Source organism: Callospermophilus lateralis, chromosome 17 (assembly GCF_048772815.1).
Source record: "Callospermophilus lateralis isolate mCalLat2 chromosome 17, mCalLat2.hap1, whole genome shotgun sequence".
Lineage (NCBI taxonomy): Eukaryota > Metazoa > Chordata > Mammalia > Rodentia > Sciuridae > Callospermophilus > Callospermophilus lateralis.
The window spans coordinates 48,021,636-48,044,730 of NC_135321.1; the positions used below are offsets into that span (position 1 = coordinate 48,021,636).

Sequence of the window (23,095 nt, forward strand, 5' to 3'; positions counted from 1 at the left end):
TAAGTCCCATGGTATTCCATTTTAGAAGTGGTGGTCTAGAACTTGACCATATGAGGAATGAAAGCCAGATCTTTGAGCCTGCAGTATAGTTGCCTACTGAAATATGTCTTTGTTGGGTTTGTCATGTTTGGAAAGTTGGTAAGCAATCTAAGCTATAAAACATGATGATCTAAAGTAGATAGTTATGGTGGTGATGATTATCATTAAACAGTAGACGGTAGTAACATTTTACCCAGTTGGGGTAAGGTAATGGAAAAATAAGAAAAAATATTTATTTGATAAAGGGATTAATGGGCCTACAGTAGAATTGAATATTTATTAATTACGGATGATAATATGGCTTTTGAATATGAGGAATATGTCAGTGTACAGGCTTGTTTGTATGAATCTGTCATTTGGGATGGACCTGTATTGACTGGATTTTAAAATATGATGGTTAGAATACAATAGAATACAATTATTGGAGCTAGTAATAAAATTCGAGGTTTGAGGTGAAAATTGGAATTTTGGAAACTTGTATCTACCACCTTGAGCTTGACAACTTCCTGATAAATAAACATTTTCCCTGTGAGGTTGGTAATGACATTAATAAATATGGTTTTTCTATATTATGAAATGGGTTAGTGTTTGGAAGGACTGCATGATTTAGTGAGCCAGTATTTTTTTTTAAATGTAGTTTTAGAAGTTGATGGACCTTAATTTTATTCATTTGTTTATATGTGGTGCTGAGGATTGAACCCAGTGCCTCACACATGCTAGGCAAGTGCTTTACCACTGAGCCACAACCCCAGCCCAGAGCCAGTATTTTCTAAATGGGCAGATTATGATGTTACAAAATCATTCATGAATACAGTTGAAAACTGAGTATGAAAAGTTTATTGAAGGGCTAGGGTTGTGGCTCAGTGGCAGAGTACTTGCCTGTTACATGTGAGGCACTGATTTTGATCCTTAGCACCACATAAAAATAAACAATCAAAAGAAAGATATTGTGTTGATGTATAACTAAAAAAATATTGTGTCTATGTATAACAACAACAACAAAAAGGTTATGGAAGAGGGGGGGAAGATGGGGAGTAATATTGGCCAAATTATATTGTTTTGTTATATGGGTGTATGAATATGTAATAACAAATGCTACCATTATATACAAGTGTAATATACCAATAAAAAATGTGGGGAAAAAAGATTTGCTGTGAATAGTCAGTAAATGACTATTTATCATACATGAAAAAATTAATGCTTATGTCTTCTTTAGTAATTCTAGGGATAACTAGTTTTTTAAAAAGCTATATATTCTTTAGAACGATTCTAAAAAACGAGAAGAAAGAAAGAAAAGTTCATTGATATGGTTTCTCACTCCACATTGCAACCAAACTTTAAGAAACACCACTTGTTGAGTTTGGTATAGTAGTAAAGTATTTCCATAATTATCTGAAAAGGCTATTAAAATGCTCTCTTCCCTTTCCAACTACCTGTGTGAAGTTGGATTTTCATGTTTCAACCAAGACAATGTATTGTAACAGGTAGGATGTAGAATTTAGATATGAAAGTCCAGCTGTCTTCTATGAAACTAGACACCAAAAAGATTTGTAAAAATGAAAGTCTAAGGAAAAATGGGTTTTGTTTTCTGTGCTGTGCTGAGGATTAAAGCCAGAGCATTACACATGGAAATGGATTTCTTTGATATTGGGTTTATTCTGTTGGGGTTTGCTAAGCTTCTTGAGTCAATAGGTTTGTGTTCTTCCACAAATATGGGAAGTTTTCAGTTTTTATTTTTTCAAATATTTTTCCTGCACTACATCCTTCTGTGACTTTTATGATACAAATATGCAAGTACTCAACTACTGAACTATACCTATAACTCCAAAATAGTTTTAGTAAAAATGTTATTTATATTATAATGAGGGTTGTTTTTAATAACTTTCTTGATCTGTTTCTGCTGCTATAACAGAATACCTGAGACTGGATAATTTTTTAAAAATAGAAATTTATTTTCTCACAATTCTGGAGGCTGGGAAGACTTAAGGTCAAGGAGCTAGGAAATTCTGTTGTCTGATGATAGTTCAGTTTCTTAAGTTGGTGCCTTGAATGCCGAGTCTTGCCAAAGGGAAGAACACTGTGTCCTCATATAGCAGAAGGTGGGGCAGGGGCAAAAAAAAAAGTGGGGGTGCTAAATTGCTGCAGGAAGTCCTTTTATTCTGACGTTAATGATTCATGAAGACAGAGCCCTCATGACTTAAACACCTGCCAAAAGGGCCCCACTTCCCAACATTGTTTCTTTGGAAATTAAGTTTTCAGCACAAAAATTTTGGGGGACACAGAACATAGCACATTCATTCTGATTATCTGTCTCTTGATCCTTGTATTAAGAATACTCATGTTTAATGTGATTATTGATGTATTGGGATTTAAGTTCCCACGCCCTGCTTTCTTTTGGTGCAGGCATTGAATCCAGGGGTGCTTTAACACTCAGCCGTATTCTCCAGCCCTTTTCTTTTTTTTTTGGCAACAGGGTCTTACTAAGTTGTGTAGGGCCTCACTAAGTAGTAAACCTGGCCTCAAACTTTTGATTCTTCCGAGTTGCTGAAATTACAGTGCACCACATCTGGCTAAGTCTCCCTTTATATTGTTTTGTGCTTCTTCCCTTAATTTTCATTACTGTTTCTTCTTTCTTGCTTTTGAGTATACTTTTTTCCTTTTTTCTTTTGTGGTGCTGGAGATTGAACCCAGGGCCTTATGTATGAGATGCAAGCATTCTACCAACTGAGATATAACCCCAGCCCCATTTTAACTTATCTAATGTGTTCCATACTATATCTTTTATGTGGATATTGTTAGCTGTTGCTACTCTAGGTATTTCAACATTCATTTTTAACTTTTCACAGTCTATTTATAATCAATAACCTTGCCCTCATATTGTTGTTATCTTTGTCCTCTGTGTTTTAATTTTCTTATTGTTATAAACATTGAAAAGACATCAGTTAATTTACAGTTTTTGCTTTCAGTTGTCACACTTACTTTATTTATTTACTGTTTAACTTTTTTCCCATTTTTTTTAAATTGGTGCATTACATTTGTACATATTGATGGGATTTGTTGTTAATATTTTCGTACCATATAATAATATGTAATTTGGCTGATACCACTCCCTAACACTTCTCACTCCCCATCTCCCACCCTTTGGTCTCTTTCCTCTACTGATCTCCCCTGGGTTTTCATGAGACTCTCCCCAACTTTCTCTTCCTTCTTCCTCTCTAACTTCTGCATATGGGAGGAAACATACAACCTTTGACCTTCTGAGTTTGACTACTTACTTTACTTAACATGATGGTCTCTAGTTTGATCCATTTTCTTGCAGATGACATAATTTCATTTTTCTTTATGGCTGAATAAGACTCCATTCCACCCATCCATTGATGGATACCTAGGCTGGTTTCATAGTTTGGCTATTGTAAATTGTGCTGCTATAAACATCGGTATACATGCATCATTTTAGTATGATGACTTTAATTCTTTAGGATAAATACTGAAGAGTGGTATAACTGGATCGTATGGTGGTTTCATGCCTAGTTTTCGAGGAACCTCCATACTGATTTTCACAGTGCTTTTAATAATTTACAATCCTATCAACAGTGTAAACATTATTTTTTTCCACATTGTCTCAGCATTTACTATTATTTGTATTCTTGATGACTACCATTCTGGCTGGTGTAAGATGAAATATCAGTGTAGTCTCAATCTGCATTTCCTTAATTGTTAATGATGTTGAACATTTTTTCATATATTTGTTGATCATTTGTATTTCTTCTTTTGGAAAGTATCTGTTTAGTTCATTTGCCAATTTATCATTTGGGTTATTTGATTTTGCCAGACTTATTTTAAATAATTCAGTAGAAGAAAAGATACCATTTCTGTTGCTCTTTTTTTTTCTTGGCTCATGTTCCAAATTTCTATAATTTCCCCTCAGTCTGAAGAAATTCCTTTAGGAGTCCCCTATTCCTTACCCCCTCTCCACAGTGAGGAGGGGGAGGGGGGGGAGGGGGAGGATTTAAAAAGAAGATTGCATGAAAATCAAAAGGAGAGCTAGAATAGAGGAAAGGGATCCAGCGGGAGGGAGAGGAGGGCATGGGGAAAGTGCTGGGAAACAAAATCTACCAAATTATGCTGTGTTGATGTATGAATATATCACAGTGAATCCCACAATGAACAATTATAATGGACTAATTGAAATAATATAATAGAAAGGAGATCGGGAGAATAGAGCAAGTGGATCAAGGAGAGGAGAGAGAAAGAATATACTGGGGAATATGATTGATCAGATTATGTGTATGTATGAATCCGCCTATTAATAACTATACACCAATAAAAATATTTAAAGGGTTCTACTTTCAGAAGTTTCACATGATCAATGTAGAGAAATCTGCAGTTACTCAGTTCAACTCCCTCCCCCATAAGTTATGTGTTATTTTCTTCTGTTTGTGCTCAAGATATTTTCATCTTTAATTCAGCAATAATGATATATTTGGAAATGGATTTCTTTTGTTGGAGTTTGCTGAGCTACTTGAATCAGTGGGTTTATGTCCTTTAGCACATATAGGAAGTTTTCCATCTTTATTTCTTCAAACATTTTTCCTGCATTACATTGTTTTTTCTGTCCTTGACTCTTTTTATTTTTAAATATATTTTTTTTAGTTGTAAATGGGCACAATGCCTTTATTTTATTTATTTTTATATGGTGCTGAGGATTGAACCCAGTGCTAGGCAAGCACTCTGCCACTGAGCTACAACCCCAGTCCTGTCTTTGACTCTTATGATACAAATATTCCCCTTTTTGGTATCATCTCATAGATTGCTGGTCCTCTGTTGATTAAAGAAATTTCTTTTCTCTGTGTTGTTAAGATTGGTAATTTCTACTGATGTATCTTCAAGTATATATTTCTGTGATTTTATTGAGCTTATCAAGTGTATATTTTGCATTTTGGTTATTGAACTTCTTTATTCTAAATTTTCCATTTGGGGATGGATACAATGGCTCATGCTTATAATTCTAGTGACCTGGGAGGCTAAGGCAGAAGATTCACAAGTTTTAGCCTAGTTTCAGCAAGTTAGTGATATTTTTTTCTCAAAAATAAAAAAAGAAAAGAGCTGGGAATGTAGCTCAGTAGTAGATTGCCCCTGCATTCAATCTCTAGTACTACCATAAATAAATGAATTTATTTTCCATTTGATTCTTCTGTTTATTGCCTCGAGTATCTTTCCATTTCTTTTAAGAGTGTTTGCCCTTATATTGGGGGCATTTTAATAATAATTGCTTTAAGAACTTTATCAGATAATTCTATTCCATGTATCATTTTTACATTGGCATCTGTTCTTTGTCTTTTTCAGTTTTTGGTCGGAAATAATTACAGACTCACAGAAAGTTGTAAATATAGTGCAGAGAGGTCCAGTGTACCTTTCATCCATTTATCATTTCCTAATAGTTTTCCCTAACTATAGTAACTATACTATATTTATTATTATTAACTATACTATATTTATTTTTATATGATGCCCATTTTCCAATCAGGTAGTTGCAGTTAATTAGATATATGTGTATAATGCTTTGCATGTTTTTCATATGTAGATTCCAATAGCCATCACTAAAATAAAATTACAGAGCTATTCCTTCATCACAAAGATCCTCATATTTTTTTTAGCCCAGAAGATCATACTTCCAGATCCCACATCCCTAACTCTGGCAGTCATTAATCAGTTCACCCTCTGAAAAATTTTATTTGAAGAATATTATTAAAACGAAATCATACCACACGTGATCTTTCGAGATTTTTTTTTTCACTCATCATAGGACCTCTGAGATCCATCCAAGTTGTTTGGTTATTATAGCTATATCAGTAATTTGTTCTCTTTTATTACAGAGTATTATTTCATGGTGTGGATGTACCGAATTTTGCTTAGCCATTCATCTACTGAAGGTCATTTTTGTTTTTTCTACTTTTTGGCTGTTACAGAGAGCTGCTACAAATGTTTATATACTGTTTTTTGCATGGACATTGTTTTCCTTTCTCTGGGATAAATGCCCATGAATGCAGTGCTGAGATCTATGTTAGATGCTGAGAAGGTATTTTCCAGAGTGGACCTACTGTTTTGCATGCCTATCTGCAATGTATGAAAGATCCAGTTTCTTTGAATCAGCATTGCTATTGCAACTATTTTTCATATTATTCTAATGAATGTGTAGTGTTTATCTCATAGTGATTTTAATTTGCCTTTCCTTAATGACTAATGATATTGAATATCTGTGTTTATTTGCCATCATTATCTCCTCTTTGATGGAATAACTGTTCAAATCTTTTGCCCATTTTCCAATCTGGTTTTGTTTTACTGTTTAGTTTTTAGAGTATTTAAAGTATGGTATGTGTGATTTGCAAGTAGTTTTCCCAGTATTTGGCTTCTTTTCATCCTCTTAACTGGGTTTATGGTATGGCAAAGTTTTTAGTTTCAATAAAGTTCAATTATTTTGATTTTTTTCTTCTATGTGTGATACTTTCTGTGATATGTCTAAAAAGTCTTCAGTGAGCTATAGGTCATAGAGATTTTACCCTATTTTCAGTTGATTTTTTTTTTTTTTTAAATAAAGTGTGAAGTTGAGGTCGCCCCCCCCCCACCCCATGGGTATTTTAATTGATCCAGAGCCATGTATTGAAAAGATTACCTTCCTTCATTGGATTGCTTTTCATCCTTTGTCATAAATTGTGTAGCTCTACTTGTGTTGGTCTCTTTCTCATTTCTCTATTCTGTTCCATGGATTTTTGTCTATCCTTTCATGAATGACACACTGTTTTGATTATTATAGCTATATGCTATCTTAAACTTGGGTAATTAGATTTTTCCCCTTTTTCAAAATGGTTTTTGCTACTCTGGTTCCTGTGCCTGATCTTGCCTGTATCGACAAAAAGTTTTGCTAGGATTTGATAGGAATTGCATTAAATCTATATTTCAAAATTTGGGAGTATTGAATGTCTTTTATGTTTCTTTTATCTTCTTTTTTTGGGGTACTGAGGATTCAACCCAGGGGTACCTGATGACTGAGTCATATCCCTACTCCTGCACCCCACTTTTTGTATTAGATACAGGGTCTTGCTGAGTTCTTTAGGGCCTTACTAAGTTGCTGAGACTGGCTTTCAACTTATAGTCCTCTTGCCTCAGCCTCCTGCTGGGATTACAGGCGTGCACTACTACGTCTGGCCTGTGTTTCTTCTAATCCACAAATACCATATTTATTCTCTCCATCTTGTACATCTTTTTTATTTATTAGTTTCATTCGTGTTTTGTGGGTTTTAGCCTAAATCCTCTATATGTTTTGTTAGATTGATACTCAAGTATTTCCTTTTTGCTTGTCCTTTTTGCTTGAATAAATGTAAATGACATTGTATTTTTATTTTAAATATATGTTTTAGTTGTAGTTGGACCCAACACTTTTATTTTATTTATATATTTATGTGGTCCTGAGGATCGAATGCAGGGCCTCACATGTGCTAGGCAAGTGCTCTACTGAGCCCCAGCCCTAGCCCTGTATTTTTTTATTTTAGTTTTCTCATGTTAATTGTAATGTTTAGAAATGCAGTTGATTTTTGCATGTTAATCTTTTATCTTATGACCTAATGATGTTGTTGAACTCACTACTTCTGGGTGGTTTTTATTTGTTTTTTGGTTTTGTGGTTTCTTTGAGATTTTCTGCACAATCATCTGAAAATATGAATAATTTTATCTCTTCCTTTCTCATATGCATGCTTTTTATTTCTTTTATTACATTGACTACAAATTCCAATATTATACTGAGTAAGAAGAGTGGTACGTTATTGATTTTTGAGGGAAAATACTCTGTCTTTTATCATCAAGTATATTAGTTGTAGGGTTTTTTGTAAGTGTTTGTTATCAAGTTGAGGAAGTGCAACTCTATTTCTTTTTTAATATTTATTTTTTAGAAGTAGTTGGATACAATACCTTTATTTTATTTATTTATTTTTATGTGGTGCTGAGGATCGAACCCAGGGCCTTGCACGTGCTAGACGAGTGACGAGTGCTCTACCGCTGAGCCACAATCCCAGCCCCTGCAACTCTGTTTATTTCTAATTTTGAGAGTTTTTCCACATGAATGAGTGTTGGTCTTTGTCGAAAGCATTTTCTGTATTTGTTGATATGATCATGTGATTTTTTTTTTTTGCCTGTTCATACAGTGAATTATATTGGCTTATTTTTTAATATTGAATAAATCTTGCATCTTTGGAATAAACTATAGTTGGTTATGTTTATAATTCCTTTTATATATTGTTGAATTATACTGGCTACTATTTTGTTTAAAACTTTAGTATGTATATTTGTTAATGATATTGGTCTTTAATTTTCTTATCTGGTAGTAACTTGGATATTAAAGTGTTATTGGCTGCATATTATGAGTTGGAAAGTATTTTTTTTCTTTTTCTGTTTTATGGAAGGGATTGTGTACAGTTGTGTTAATTTTTCTTTAAATAGTTGGTAGAATTCTCTGTATAACTCGAGGATTTGTTTTAGTAGGCTTTACATAATTCATTAATAGCATTATATAAATTATCTTATTTGTATAGAGTTTGTTAATTTGTGTTTTTTAAGGAATTGTTCATTGTTCATTGAAGTTTTTAAATTTATGTTTAGTTTTTCATGGTGTTCTTTTATTATCTTTTGTATATTTTCAGAACCCTTAGTGATAGCACTTGCATTTTTTTAATATTTATTTTTAGTTGTAGATGGACACAATACCTTTATTTTATTTATTTATTTATTTATTTGTGGTTCTGCGGCCTTGCACATGCTCGGTGAGCGCTCTGCTGCTGAGCCACAACCTCAGCCCTCTGTTTTGTTTTTGATACTAGCAATTTGTGTCATCTTTCTTTTCTTTTTTTTTTTTTTTTGTTAATCTTGCTAGTAGAAATTTGTCAGTTTGATTGTTATTATCAGAGAACCAGCTCTTTGTTTCCTTGAGTTTCCACTGTTGACTTTGTTTGTGAGATTTTGTTATGGTTGTTTTGTTTTGTTCTTTGGTTTATGTTAGACTTATTTAATTATTCTTTTTAAAAAAATTTTCCTAGTTATACATGGCCACAATATCTTTATTTTGTTTATTTTTACATGGTACTGAGGATTGAACCCAGTTCCTCATATGTGCAAGGCAAGCGCTCTACCACTGAGCTACAATCCCAGCCTTAATTATTTTTTGTATAGTTTCTTTTCTAAAGAATTTAGAATGTGGGTATGAAATCATTACTTTTTTCCACTTCTTCAACCCTGGGGTTCAAACCTTGGGCCTGTGAATGCTGAGCAAGTGCCCTAATACTGAGCTGCACTGCACCTGTCTCCCCTTACCCCTCCTCCCAGCCTTATTCTTTTCTTTTCTTTTTTTTTTTTTAAAGAAGATAACCTTTTAAAAATATATTTTTTTATTTTTATTTTTATGTGGTGCTGAGGATCGAGCCCAGTGCCTCACGCATGTGAGGCAAGCGCTCTACCACTGAGCCATAACCCCAGCCCAGATTTTCCTGTCTTTTTGTTATTTATTGTAGTTTGATTATGTTTTGGTCAGAGAACATAGTGTATAATTGAAATTCTTTTATATTTCATACAAGATATGTTCTGTCTTGGTTAGTGTTCCATGATCACTTGTAAAGAATGTGTATTCTGTTTTTGTTGGGAAGAATACTCTAAAAAATGTCAGTTAAATCCTCTTGATTCATGATGTTAAGTTGTTCTCTTTGCTGATTCTATCAGTTATTGAAAGCAGAGTGTTCAGATTGCCAATTAAAATTGTGGATTTGTCTATTTCTCTTTCATTTCTATCAGTTTTTGTTTCACTTATTTCCCAATTCTGTTATTCAGAGCATGCACATTTAAGATTGCTGTCCTGAGCTGGGGATGTAACCCATTATGGAGTGCTTGCCTGGCATGGGTGAGGCCCTGGGTTCTATCCCTAGCATATCTCCTCCCCCTCCTTCTGTTCCCAGCATATCTCTCTCTCTCTCTCTCTCTCTCTCTCTCTCACACACACACACACACACACACACACACACACACACACACACACGATTGCTTGCTCTTCTTGATGGATTACTCTTTTATCATGATGTACTTTTCCACTCTGTCGTTAGCAGTTTTCTTTGCTGTGTAGTTCACTTTGATAATATAGCCACTTTGACTGTCTTTTGATTAATATTTGCATTCTATAATCATTTCTCATCCTTTAACTTTCAATTTATGTATATGGTTACATTTGAAGTAAATTTCTTATCTGTGAATGGGTCATGTTTATTCATTTTGCCAATCTGTCTTTTAATTTGAAAGCTGTTTAGTTAATATTACTGTTGTTATTTGGGGGCTTTAACTTGCTGGAGTTTTGTTGTTTTCTGTTTGACCTTGATTTTTCACTTTTGAGTCCTGTTTTTGTCTTCTTATTGGATACTTGAACATTTACTTTAATTCCACTTTGATTTACTAATAGTGTTTTTTGTGTATATCTTTTCTTTTTTGTATACCCTTTGTATAGAAGTATTTTTCTTCTACCTTATAAGGTTAATTACTCAACTTTGTACTTTTGTCTTCTTTAACATTTTTTAGAACCTTGCTCACTTACCTTCCATAAAAATACATCTTTTTCCTAAAGGTATTCCATTGAACTTACATCCTAAATCATGCAAGATTTCAATCTTTATCATTTCTCATATTTTTATTTGTTACTCTAGATATTAGACACACAGAACCTTACCTTATTTAGTGTTGACTTTTACTAGTTCAGATAAAGGGTAGAAATCTAACTTCCTTTGTCACTTTGTGCTCTTTTTTTTTAAATAATATGTTTACTTTTAACATCTTATAAACATTGAGAAATAATCAGACAATATAATATTTTTGCTTCAACTTTCAAGAGAAAAAATGTGTATTATATTTTTCTACATTTTTACTTTTCTTATTCTTCTGTCTTAATATACCAGTACATTTTCATTTTCTATTAAGAGAATTTCTTCTGCTGGTAATCAAGGTGCTAATTTTCCATACTCTGAGATTGTCTTGATTAAAAAAAAAAATGGGTATAGAATTCCGTTTTGACAGGATTTTTGTTGTTGTTGGCTTGAATTCTTTTGATTATGTCCTGTTTGATGTATGGCCAGCTTTGTCGACCTTTAAGTTTATGTCTTTTGCCAATTTGGAAAATTTTTAGCCATAATTTACTTTAGTCTTTTTAGCCCTGTTTGCTTTTCTTGTTTTCACATAATTCAGGTCTGGTCAAAAATGTTTTTATACTACTACTAACTAAAAGACTTTCAACATCTATTTATTTTCCCCCAAAGAAATAAATCAGACACTTAAAAAAAAAGAATCACTTCAGAAGCAACTCTTCCCACACAGAATTTAAACCATTTGAAATTGTTATTCATGCTAACAACACCTAGCTTTTGTTCACCCATACCTATAAACCTTTAAAATGATAAGAGTAGATTATCCTCTTTGAAATTGCCCAGGAGTCTGTGTCTTTTTAGAATACAGCATTATTTATTTTACAACAGTCCTATGTAGTAATTATTCTCATTTTATAGACATTGAGATGGTAAAGATTAAATAACTTGCTCCAAGTCACATGACCATTTAATGTTAGCTTGGAATATGATTCCCTGTCCTTTTTACATTGTACCCTTTTTATAGAAGTATTTTTCTTCTACCTTATAAGTTAATTACTCAACTTTGTACTTCTGTCTTATTTAACATTTTTTAAAACTCTTGCTCACTTACCTTCCATAAAAATACATCTTTTTCCTAAAGATATTCCATTGAACTTATATCCTAAATCATGCAAGATTTTAATCTTTATCATTTCTCTTGGCTGTTAACTTTCCTGCCCACTATAAGCTGGTGTTCATCCCTTCTATTCTGATAAAACTTCTTATTTCAGATTCATAGTAACTATATTTAAAAATAAAAATTACAGTAAAATATACATAATGTAAAAGTTGTTGATCTCAGGGAAAAGCTTTCAGTCTTTTAACCATTAAATATGATGTTAGTTATGGATTCTTCATAAAAGGCCTTCATGTTTAATAGAAGTTTTTCTTTGTAGTTTTTTGAGTGTGATTTTTTTTAATTAGGAAAGTATTTAAATTTTGTTAAGATTGGTCATGTGGCTTTATCCCAGACTTATTTTATTAATATGGTGTATAACATTGATAGGTTTTTATATGCCCTCTTGGACCTGGTGTGTCATCTTTTTTATATGTTGCTGTATTCTAGTATTTTGTTGAACATTTTTTTGCCTCCATTCACATTTTATAAACTGTAACATGTAGTTTTCTTGTGATGTCTTGGCTTTGAAATCAGGGCAGTGCTGGCCTGACAGAGTAAGTCAGGAAGTAATTCCTCCTTTTTGGTTCTTGAAAGAATTGCAAAATACTTAGTGTTAATTCTTTTTTTTTTTTTTTTTTTTTTTTTTAGTTGTAGTTGGACATAGTATCTTTATTGTATTTTGTTTATTTTTATGTGGTGCTGAAGATCAAACCCAGTGCCTTGCACATGCCAGGCAAGCTCTCTACTGCTGAGCCACAACCCCAACTTAGTGTTAATTCTTTAAATATTTGGTAGACTTTATCAGTGAAGCAAGGTTTGTTATGTTTTCATTTCCCATTGTCTCAGAGTATTTTCTATTTTTCCATATTTCTCTTTTTATCCATTGTATTGAGTCATTTTTAAATTGCTATACATTTGTAATTTTCCAGTTTTTTTCTTGTTATGGTTTTGTAGCTTCATTCCATGGTGATTGGAAAAGTTACTCTGTGATTTTAATCTTTTGAAAGTTAAGATTTATTGGATGGTGTTGAGGGCCACAGCCGAGTCGGGATGACGCATGGTGTTTTTGCCAGAAGTAGTAGGTTGAGAGGTGACGCCAGTGAGCCATTAAGATAATGACTTTTAAGTTCTCGAGGAGTTCCCATTGAGTTCCGGTTGAGCTCTCATGGGGATTCCTGAAGAGTTTGCATTGGTTGGGGAAGTGCCAGAGGAGGGATTTCCGGTTGGTGGTTCCTGGAGGAGCCGCTTGGCGTTGGGGAGAGTTCCCGGGGAACGTGTGTGGAATGTGCTGGTGGAGTTCAGAAATAGAGTTTGTTCCTGCTTCAGTGGCTCGTGATTTGTGCCCAGCCTAACATAGGTCCATCTATCCTGGAGAATGTTCCAGGTGCCCTTAAGGAAAATGTGTATTCTATGATTGGGTGGAGTCTAGCTTGGCTCATATCTACTGTTTCCTTTGTTATCTTCTTTCTGGTGGTTCTATTCATTATTGACACTTGGTCATTGAAATCTACAATTATTTGCGGAACTATGATTTCTTCCTTTCAGTTCTGTGTTGTTTCTTTTCTATATATTGGGCCTTTGTTTGTTTGATTCATATAAGTTTGTAATTATATATCTTATTGAAAAATTGACCCTTTTATCGGTACATACTTCCTTGCTTCTTTTAGCACCCCCCCCCATTTTAAACCAAAAATCTGTTTTTTTCTGATACTACTTTATCCAATTCAGTTCTTTTTTTCTTGTCTTTCTTAACATGTACTTGGGATATCTTTCTTTTTTAACTTTTAATTTATGTCTTTAGATCTGAAGCACCTGTGCTGAAGACAGTATATAGATGGATTGATATGTGTGTGTGTGTGTGTGTGTGTGTGTGTGTGTATTTAAAATTTACTTTGTCAGTCTCTGTCTTTTGTTTTGAGAGCTTAGTCCATTTATATTTAATGACTTTTTAGTGACAGAATTTGTGTTTGGTACCTTTGTAATTTCTTTTTTGGTGATGTTCTCAGTTTGCTCATATATAGTTTTCCTATAGTTCTGTTTCTTTTAGCTCTTCAAATGTAATTTAAAACAATTCTTGAAGTCTTTGTTTAGTAAGTCCAGTGTATAGGCTTCCTTGGGGATTGTTTCTGTTCATTTATTTTATTTCTCTAGATGAGCTATATTTTTCTTTGTGGATCTTGTAACTTTTTTAAAATTGAAAATTAGTCACTTAACTGTTTTATTGTATTAACTTTGGAAATCAGACATGTTTTCTTTTCCAGAATTTGTTGGGTGATGTGCTTTATCATTGATATTGTATCTATTCGAAAGTTTTCCATGTTTTTTTTGTTTTTGTTTTTTTTTTGTTAGATTATTCCTTATTGGTGATTACTGAAGTCTCTCTCCTTCTGGTTTGTATTCACCTAATGTTTGGACAGAAATTTCTTTGAATTTCAGATGTGCAAACATACACCAAGAAAACCTTACCTAGAGGGGTGGGGTGGAGGGAGAATGAGACTCTCATCTCTTTTAGTCTTTGCAGATTTGGTTTTTGCAGGGGTATTCCTTCACCACTTAACTAGGTTTCCTCTGAGTTTCAGAATCAATCTAAGGTAAAAGCTTAGGGTCTTTTCAGCATTTTTTTTTTCAACATGCTTATTTATTTTTTTTTGCCTGAGCATGCAGGTGACTTTCTACTTGCTATTTTTCTACTCATTCCTGGTGAGTCTCACTCTAGCTTCTTCTCTGGTACTAGATGGTCTGTTGTATACATTGTGTCTGCAATCCTTCATCTTCTGGTTTAGTTGTCAGTTTTGTAGTTACTTCCTTCAGTATCTCCCAGATAGGTTAAAATGGTAAATACAGTACAGTTTTACTTTGCTTTCTGGGGGGTCAAGGTATGGGGGGCAGGGATAGAAACCAGTCTGCTGGCAGCTCAAGACTATGACTATACTTCTCTACATTGGAGTGGAACAAAAAGTAAACTGACAATCATTTTAAAGATGACTTAATTGATTGTACTTTTGCTTTTTTGCTGTAATCCTTAGTTTTCCCAGAGCTTCTATAAAATTGGTTCAAATAGGTGTGGGGTTGTGGCTCAGCAGTAGAGAGATTGCCTAGCATGTGCAAAGTGCTGGGTTTGAGCCTCAGCACCACATAAAAATAAATAAAATGAAGGTATAAAAATATTATATAAAAATTGGTTCAAATAGCTCTGGTTGGGGAGTGTTTATGTGTGTGTGTTTGTGTGTGTGTGTGCGCACGCGTGTGTGCACACGCACACATGCAAACACGCGCTTGTGTGGGAAAGAGAGAGTCAGAATGTAATGTTTTGTTAGGGAAAGAGAGCTTGGAGCTTGCTAGTCTACCACTTTTCTGACATCTGATAGTGACTTAAAAAAGAGAAATATAGATAACAAAACTTAACACTTAACTAATTCTAAAAAGTACATAGTTTAGTGGCATTAAGTCATTTATATGGTTGTGTAGCTGTCATTAGTGTAATTTTAATTACAAGTGATTTGGCTTTTCTTGCATTCTTCATTCTATTTGACCTTTCTCTTGCATTTTAGTCATTCTTAAGTTTCTTCCAGGAGTTACCTCAGCTTTACTGATGTGATTTTTTGTCTTCCCTTTTTTCCTGCGTGCTCCTTGCACATTTTTTTTGCCCAGCTTACCTCTCAAATGTCAATGTTTTCCAAGGTTCTTTTCTTCATTCTGTTTGCTCTTGTTGGGTAACTGCATCTGTTCTCATGGATTAAGTGTGCTCTCGTGACTCCCAAGTGTATATAATAGTCCCAGTCTCTTAGTTGAAGTCAAACTCATATTTTCAACTGCAATAGTTATCTTTAAAATGATGTCCCATGGGGACTTCAGATTTATTATGTCTAAAGCATTTATCTTTCCAACTTACATTTTCTGCCTTGGTTAATGAAGTCACTGTCTACTCATATAAATTAGAAGATATAATCATTCTTAACCCTTCCTGTTCCTCCTTCAGTTAGTCATTGATCAGGTTCTTTTGCTTCTAGGGCTCCATTCCCATTTCCCCAGTTTAGTTCAGTCTTTTATTCTCTTTTTCTTGAATTGCCACATCATCCTTCTAAATTGTTCCACTTTCTTCCAGTTTCTTCTGGATCTAATTTGCCAGCTTTTTCATTGCCAGACTTTATTAAAATAAAAACCAGTATGTCACACCCCCCCCCTCTGTTTTCAAATGGATATCCAAAGGTAAATACCCAAATTCTTGGCCTGGTATGTCATACCTTTAACATTCCTTAACCTGTCTTCATTTTTTTGTTTCTTGAACTTCCTTCTTACTCTTCCCAATCTAGAACATTCTATTTTTATTCTCTAACTTCTCCTTTTTTTCCTCTCTTTTTTGATTGCTTTGACCCACCTCCATCTTATTCCAAGTTTTATTCTTCAAGATTCAGCCCAAATTTATGTCCTCTCTAAAGCCCCAAAGATCAGACAGTCTTTTCTTTGTTTATGTAGGACCTACTTATAATACTTGATATCTTGTATTTTCTATTTTCTTTTTCTACCTACTTGTGAACTCCCTGAGAAGTTTATTATTTTTTTCTGTTTCCTACAAAAGAGGAGACTGATTTGTAAATAAATAATTATAATATAGTATTTAAATGTAACAATTCTTATAATAGGGAAAACAAAGGAAGTCTTTATTAACATAGCAGGATCTTTGGGAAGGCAGCAAAAAGTAATGGATATTTGAGGCAGTCTGAATATGAGTGTTCACATTCCAGCTGGAGACTAGAGCAGGTGCAAAGGCAATGGGATAGAGCGAGTAAGGCTTATTTGGGAAATTACTGTACTCTGTAGCTCAAGCCTAGCTATATGAATGCAGAGAAAATGATACTGCAAGGGCATTGTTGGAGACTAATTGGGAAAAGCCATTATTTGGTGGTCTGAGTAACTTGGAACAGTTTTTTTTTTTTTCATTATAATTGCCCTGATTGATATGAATACAGCAAGGTGATGAATCCAGTAATGTGATACTTATTAAACACATTTTAATTGTATTTAGTTTGTTAAAATTTTCTAAGGCAGTTCTGTTTTCATTTTCATGTTAGTGTTTAATTTTGAGAATTTCTTATTTTTTTACTAGTGAAGGGATTTACTGAAAACATTCTACTTCATAATACTAAACATTTTCTTTAAATAGTATATCCTCTGTCATCAAAGTTTGGTATCATTCTTTTAGTAGCAGTGTTCAGTCTAGTTTAGAAATAACTTGGTTTTCAAAAGCTCTGGTATTTTTCAGGGTAATTTCTCCCCAAATATGTCTGTTAGGTTTAGAATAATAAACACTTAGATTTTGAAAATTTACCTAAAAATGAATATTTCATATATGTATATAACATACCATTTTTCTATGATTTTTATGTTCTCTTGCCTTATAATAACATGTTATTTTTTAATAGATCTAATCTGAAGTGGTATTTTATATAGGACTCTTATTTTTGTAAGAGTATCTTGTAAAACTAAGGTTTTTACAAGTGTTCAGGTGAATAATTTTCTTCTACCTTTTACTTTTACCTTTTACAGCTTTTTTTCTTTTACCTTTTACAGCCTGTTCTGAGATAGACCAGTTACCCCGACACATATCAGTGCTTCTCAGGACATAAGAAATGTTCATACTTTAAAGATAATCTTGGACAATGTTATACTTGCAATTAGTTATGCATGCCTTTGTATATATATGAGAAAATGCTTTTCTACATGACTAGCTTCTTTTAAAATATTACTTCTATAACTGGTATACTATTAGTAGCAAAGAATTTAATTATTGTAATTCTTTAGCATTGATTGGTCCCTTTTTTATATATGCTGTCCTCTACATTCTTTTTTTTTGGGGGGGGTACTGGGAATTGAAGCCAAAGGCACTTAACCACTCAGCCTCATCGCCAGCCCCCTCTCCCCCTTTAATATATCTTATTTAGAGACAGGGTTGTGTTGAGTTGCTTAGGGCTTTGCTAAGTTTTGGGGGCTGGCTTTGAGCTACTGATCTGCCTGCCTCCGCCTCCCGAGCCATTGCGATTATAAGCATGTGCCACTGTGCCCAGTCTCCTCTGCATTCTTAAATTTATGATTAAGCTAGATGATAAACATGTTGTGAAAGTAGATTGTAGCTTTGCTTCATTTCTAAATCATGAAATTTAATGAAGGAGAAGTAAGACTACATACTTAAGCTGTCATTCCTTGTCAGTTTTGCACTTGGAAGACTGTTAATTTCTTTTAAGATCCTGAATCCCTTTATCAAAATTTTAACTTTAGGAAATGCAGAAGTATTTTGTTACAGAATTTAGAACATTGAGTGAAAGTCCGGATTCCTTGCCCCAATTTATGGTTGGGTATGCACATGGCTTATATTGTAAACTTCTTCTCTGCATTAAAGGGGAAGCTTGCACCTCTGTGCCTCATTCTAGTGTCTTCACTCCCTTAGCCTCAGTTGGAATATGCTTTAAATTATGCTAGAATACCTTCTTGCCAGTTTTCTCTCTCTGATAAGAGGTATGTGATTTTTGCATATGGATGATACTTAAAAAGCAATAGACTATCTCATATTACTATAAAATTAAAGCATACAGTGATAGGTCCAAACACATAGTGATCATAAGCAATTAGTGGAGTCAGCTAGTCTTTCATTGACAAATACATAATCAAATACTATGACCAAAATAAGCCAGATGGGATTACTGCATTGACCAAGATTTTTGACATCATAATCTAAGATTTACTCTTAAGGTTTTATGACCGACCGTATGATTAGAAGGTGTTTTTTTTTTTATTTTTTTTTTTTTTAATGTCGTTTCTATCAACAGGGAGACTAACTTGTAGAGCTTTCTGGTGTCAGCTACAGAAATAGAGAAGTGGTATTATTAAGGGCTAAACATTTCTCTTACTTTGCTTTCTTGTCACAAATTTATTATATGAGTTGCAGATAGGTGTTCATTATCCTCATTTTTCAATAAAGAAAACTGAGGCTCAGAAAGGTTATGTGACTTGACCTCCCAGCAGTAGCATGTGAATACACTATTTTTTCCTTTAAAAAGCAAGTGCTTTTTTTTTTAATGCTCAAATTTTTCAACAACTCTGCAAGTGATTCTTTTTAAGCGTGACTCAACTCATTCTTCATCATTATACATCATTGTTAAACAAACCACATTTACCAGAGGGTGACACTTTGTAATGGAGATAGGTTAGAATTACCTGAATGTTCTTCCTGCTTCTGCCACATGGCAGGATGTATAGTCTGAATAAGTGCCTTTCCATTCCAACACTGACTGGTACACCTTCACAGTTCCCTGGTACTTGGTTAGTAAATATCCACTGAAAAGCAAACGTTCATGCTTGTCCTTTACTACTGGTTGCCCTAGAAAGTGCTTTAAAGAAAGAAAGAAAGAAAGAACTCTATGAAAACTTAATACATTTTTAGAATTAAATATGTGTATATAACTTGTGTTTGGGATTATGTGGAATTTATACTAAACTTCATGCTTCATTAACTATTTAGCTATTACCTTGTAAAATATTTGTAGTGAGAAATGTAGGTTTTTGATGTATACTTGTGAAATGAAAATAAAGAGGAGGTAAAATGTAAAACGTCATGCCCTTATGTGGAGAAAAATGCATGAATTAAAATCACCTGCTGCTCATCTGTGGTGATTTTCCTGTTCCTGTGCCTGGCTGGTTTAGAAAGTGGAAAATCTACATATGAAATAAAAACAGCTTTTATCTATTTTCATTACTCACTAACCTGTAAAAGGGTGTAAAAATCTTGTGTTAAATAAAACACAAGATATATTAGAGATGGGAAATTAAATATTAAGTGTAGCTTCTATTCTTTAATCTTAAAAAAGCAAAATTCTCTAATGTGATCAAAAAAAACTAACTGTTTTTTTGTTTCTTTAGGATGGATTGGATGCTTTGGTATATGATTTGGATTTTCCTGCCTTAAGAAAAAACAAAAATATTGACAACTTTTTAAGCAGATGTAAGTAATTTTTTTGTGGAGGTCAATGGCAGATTGTATATAACTACATCTTAATTTAAATAATTTAATGCTTTCTTTTTTTCCTTATATTTTTTGGTTATTTTATCAATAATTCCTGCATAATATTAGTAGAAAATGTGAAAGAAACTTTATTAGCTAGTTTGAATGTCTAGTGGAAAAATCTACAAAGTAATTTTCAGAGAAGTGGATGAAAAATAAATAGCAGAAATAAGTATGTTAAAAAGTGCATATATAAGCTGGGCACGGGCTCTGGAGGCTGAGACAGGAGGATTGCAAGTTCAAAGCCAGTCTAAGCAACAGTGAGGTACTAAATTACTCAGTGAGACCCTGTCTCTAAGTAAAATACAAATAAGGACTAGGAATGTGATGTGGCTCAGTGGTTGAGTGTCCCTGAGTTCTATCCCCAGTTGCGGCCCTACCCCCAGCGCGCGTGCTCACGCTCACACGCGCACACACACACACACTGTGTTTCAATTATATGTTGTATTTTGTTTTGTATCTTTTTCATATTTTTCTTTTATAAATGAATTCATTATTTGAAAACTCGCAGGTAAAAATAAATAAATAAATGACATGAAAAACTCTTAAGATATGAGGATTTTGTCCATGAAAATTGTTTTATATTTAAGTTTCATAAAATTTGTTAAAAAATATTTTTTAGTTGCTGTTGGCCTTTATTTTGCTTATTTGTATATGGTTCTGAGAATCGAACCCAGTGCCTCACGCATGCCAGACAAAGCACTCTACCACTGAGCCACAACCCCAGCCCCTATAAATTTTTTTCCTAGAGATTCCATTTTGGATTTTCATATTAAAATTTAAAATATGATTACATGACTTAAAATAGTTTCAAACTTTTAATCATAAGGAACTAGTAATAAGAACTAGATCATAAAATCCTCCTTTACTAATTTATTTCTGTTCCTAAACCATACATATTACTGCATTTAGATTGGGTTTGTTTTGTTGTTATCTTTCCATTTTGATTACATATGTTTTATTACAAAAGTTTTATCTTAATAAATAGTCATATTATTTTACTTTGTTGTAATTTACTTTTATCATTTCTATATTTTGTTATCTTGCCACAGAATTTTTTTTTTTTTTACCAATTTTATGTTCTTCCAATTTCTGCTTTTAAAAAAAATTCAGTCTCAATTTTATTTTAGAATATGGTACCAGCTTCTGAATTGGGAACTTTTTAAGTATAAAACTTTTAATAATTTCTCACATTCTACTGAAATAACAGTACAGTTCTTTTAATGTTTACATTTGTTTACCTCCCTACTTGATAATATGTTGTGAAAGAACTAAGAAGATGGAGAAATACACTTTGTTATTTGATGGTAGACAAGATGGTGCCAAGAGTGGGGTATAATTTTGTAAAAGTTGTGTGGCAAGAATTGGAATATATGCTATCTTAATTTTGGGGGGTATATTTGACAAAGTAATGTGTGAGACCTATCTATATACTAAGAACTACACAATGTTGCAGACATAAATTAGACAAGATCTAAATAAAAGAGAATGGAAGGAAAAGAGAGATTAGTATTAAAATGTCAAAAGTACTCAGATTGCCAGGCATAGTGGTGCACAGCTGTAATCCTAACAATTTGGGAGGCTAAAACAGAAAGATAAGTTTGAGGCAGTGTGGGCAATTTAGTGAGACCCTGTCTCTAAGAAATGTAAAGGGGTTGGGAATCTAACTCAGTGTCCCTGGGTTCAGTCCTCAATACCACAAAAATCAGCAAACGAACACACAAGCAAAAGAGAAACTAAGTGAAAAGATAAACCATAGGCTGGGAGAAAATAGTTGCAAACATGTGAAAGATAGATAGATAGTATCCTCAACAAATGGTACTCAGGCAACTGGATATCCTTGTATGTAAGAAAATGAAGGTGGGACTCCTACTTCATACTATATACAAAAATTAATTTATAAAAAAGAGCTACGACTATAAAACTCTCAGAAGAAAACAGGTATAAATCTTCATGATCTTGGATTAAGCAGTTGTTTCTTAGATAAAATATCAAAATTACAAGGAAAATTGATAAATTAAACATCATCAAAACTAAAAATTTTGTTTTCAAGAACACTATCAGGGGCTGGGTTGTGGCTCAGCGGTAAGAACATGCGAGGAGTTCGATCCTCAGCACCTAAATAAATAAATAAATGTATTGTGTCCGACTGCAATTGAAAAAAAAAATTAAAAAACTATCAAAGTGAAAAGACAACCCATAAAATGAAAAGAAATATTAGCAAATCGTTTATTTGACAAAGGGCTGATATCCAGAATATATAAAGTCTTACTCAGTAATAAAAATACAGTTAAAAACTGGACAGATAATTTAAATGGATTTTTTTCCAAAGAAGATATGAAGATGGCCAATAAGCATATGGAAAACTATTCTACATGGTCAGTAGAAAATTAGGGATTATGGCTGGGTGTGGTGGTGCACTCCTGTAATCTCATCAGTTGGACGCTAAGGCGTGGGGATTTCGAGTTCAAAGTGAGCCTCAGCAACAGTGAGGTGCTAAACAGCTCAGTGAGACCCTGTCTCTAAATAAAACACAAAATAGGGCTGGGGATGTGGTTCAGTGGTTGAGTGCCCCTAGGTACCCCCCCCAAAAATGAAGAAAGTTACGAATTATGGCCACAGTAAGATACAATACCATACCATAGGAATGATTATAATCTTTAAAAAAAATGATAAGTATTTATGAGAACATGGAGGTTGGAACTCTGATATTTTGCTGGCTGGTTTATAAATGATAAAGCACTTTGAAAGAGTTGGAGTTATGCATGCACCCAACTATATGACTCAGGAGTCCTACTCCTAGGTATTTATTCAAAAGAAATGACAGTATATGTCTACACAAAGACCTATTTAAGGCACAAAGAATATTAAAGGCAGCTTTGTTTGTAAACGCTGAAAACTGGAAGCAACTCAGGTGCCCATTAACTGTTCAACGGATGACAATTTGTGATAGCCACATAGTAGAATATTCTTAACAATAAAAAGGAGCAAATTACTGACATGGACAATCCTATCAGTAAATCTTAGAGAAATATTCTGCCAAATGAGAAAAGCCAGGGTCAAAGACTGCCTTCGAGCTGGGTATGTAGCTTGGTAATAGAATGCTTGCCTAGCATTTACAAGGTGCTAAATTCAACCCCCAGCACAGCAAAAAAAAAAAAAAAAAAAAAGGTTTGG

At 33.5% G+C, this 23,095-nt stretch overlaps 1 protein-coding gene across 3 annotated transcripts in view; it reads left to right on the forward strand.

Moving 5' to 3' along the window:
* The window catches only part of Rock1 (Rho associated coiled-coil containing protein kinase 1), a 144,104-nt gene that overhangs the window by 17,574 nt on the left and 103,435 nt on the right, over positions 1-23,095 (forward strand). For all 3 annotated transcript variants that reach the window (XM_076837385.2, XM_076837387.2, XM_076837388.2), the window contains exon 2: positions 19,777-19,858. In XM_076837385.2, the coding sequence (XP_076693500.2) occupies positions 19,777-19,858 (82 nt within the window). The remainder of the gene's footprint in view (positions 1-19,776; positions 19,859-23,095) is intronic.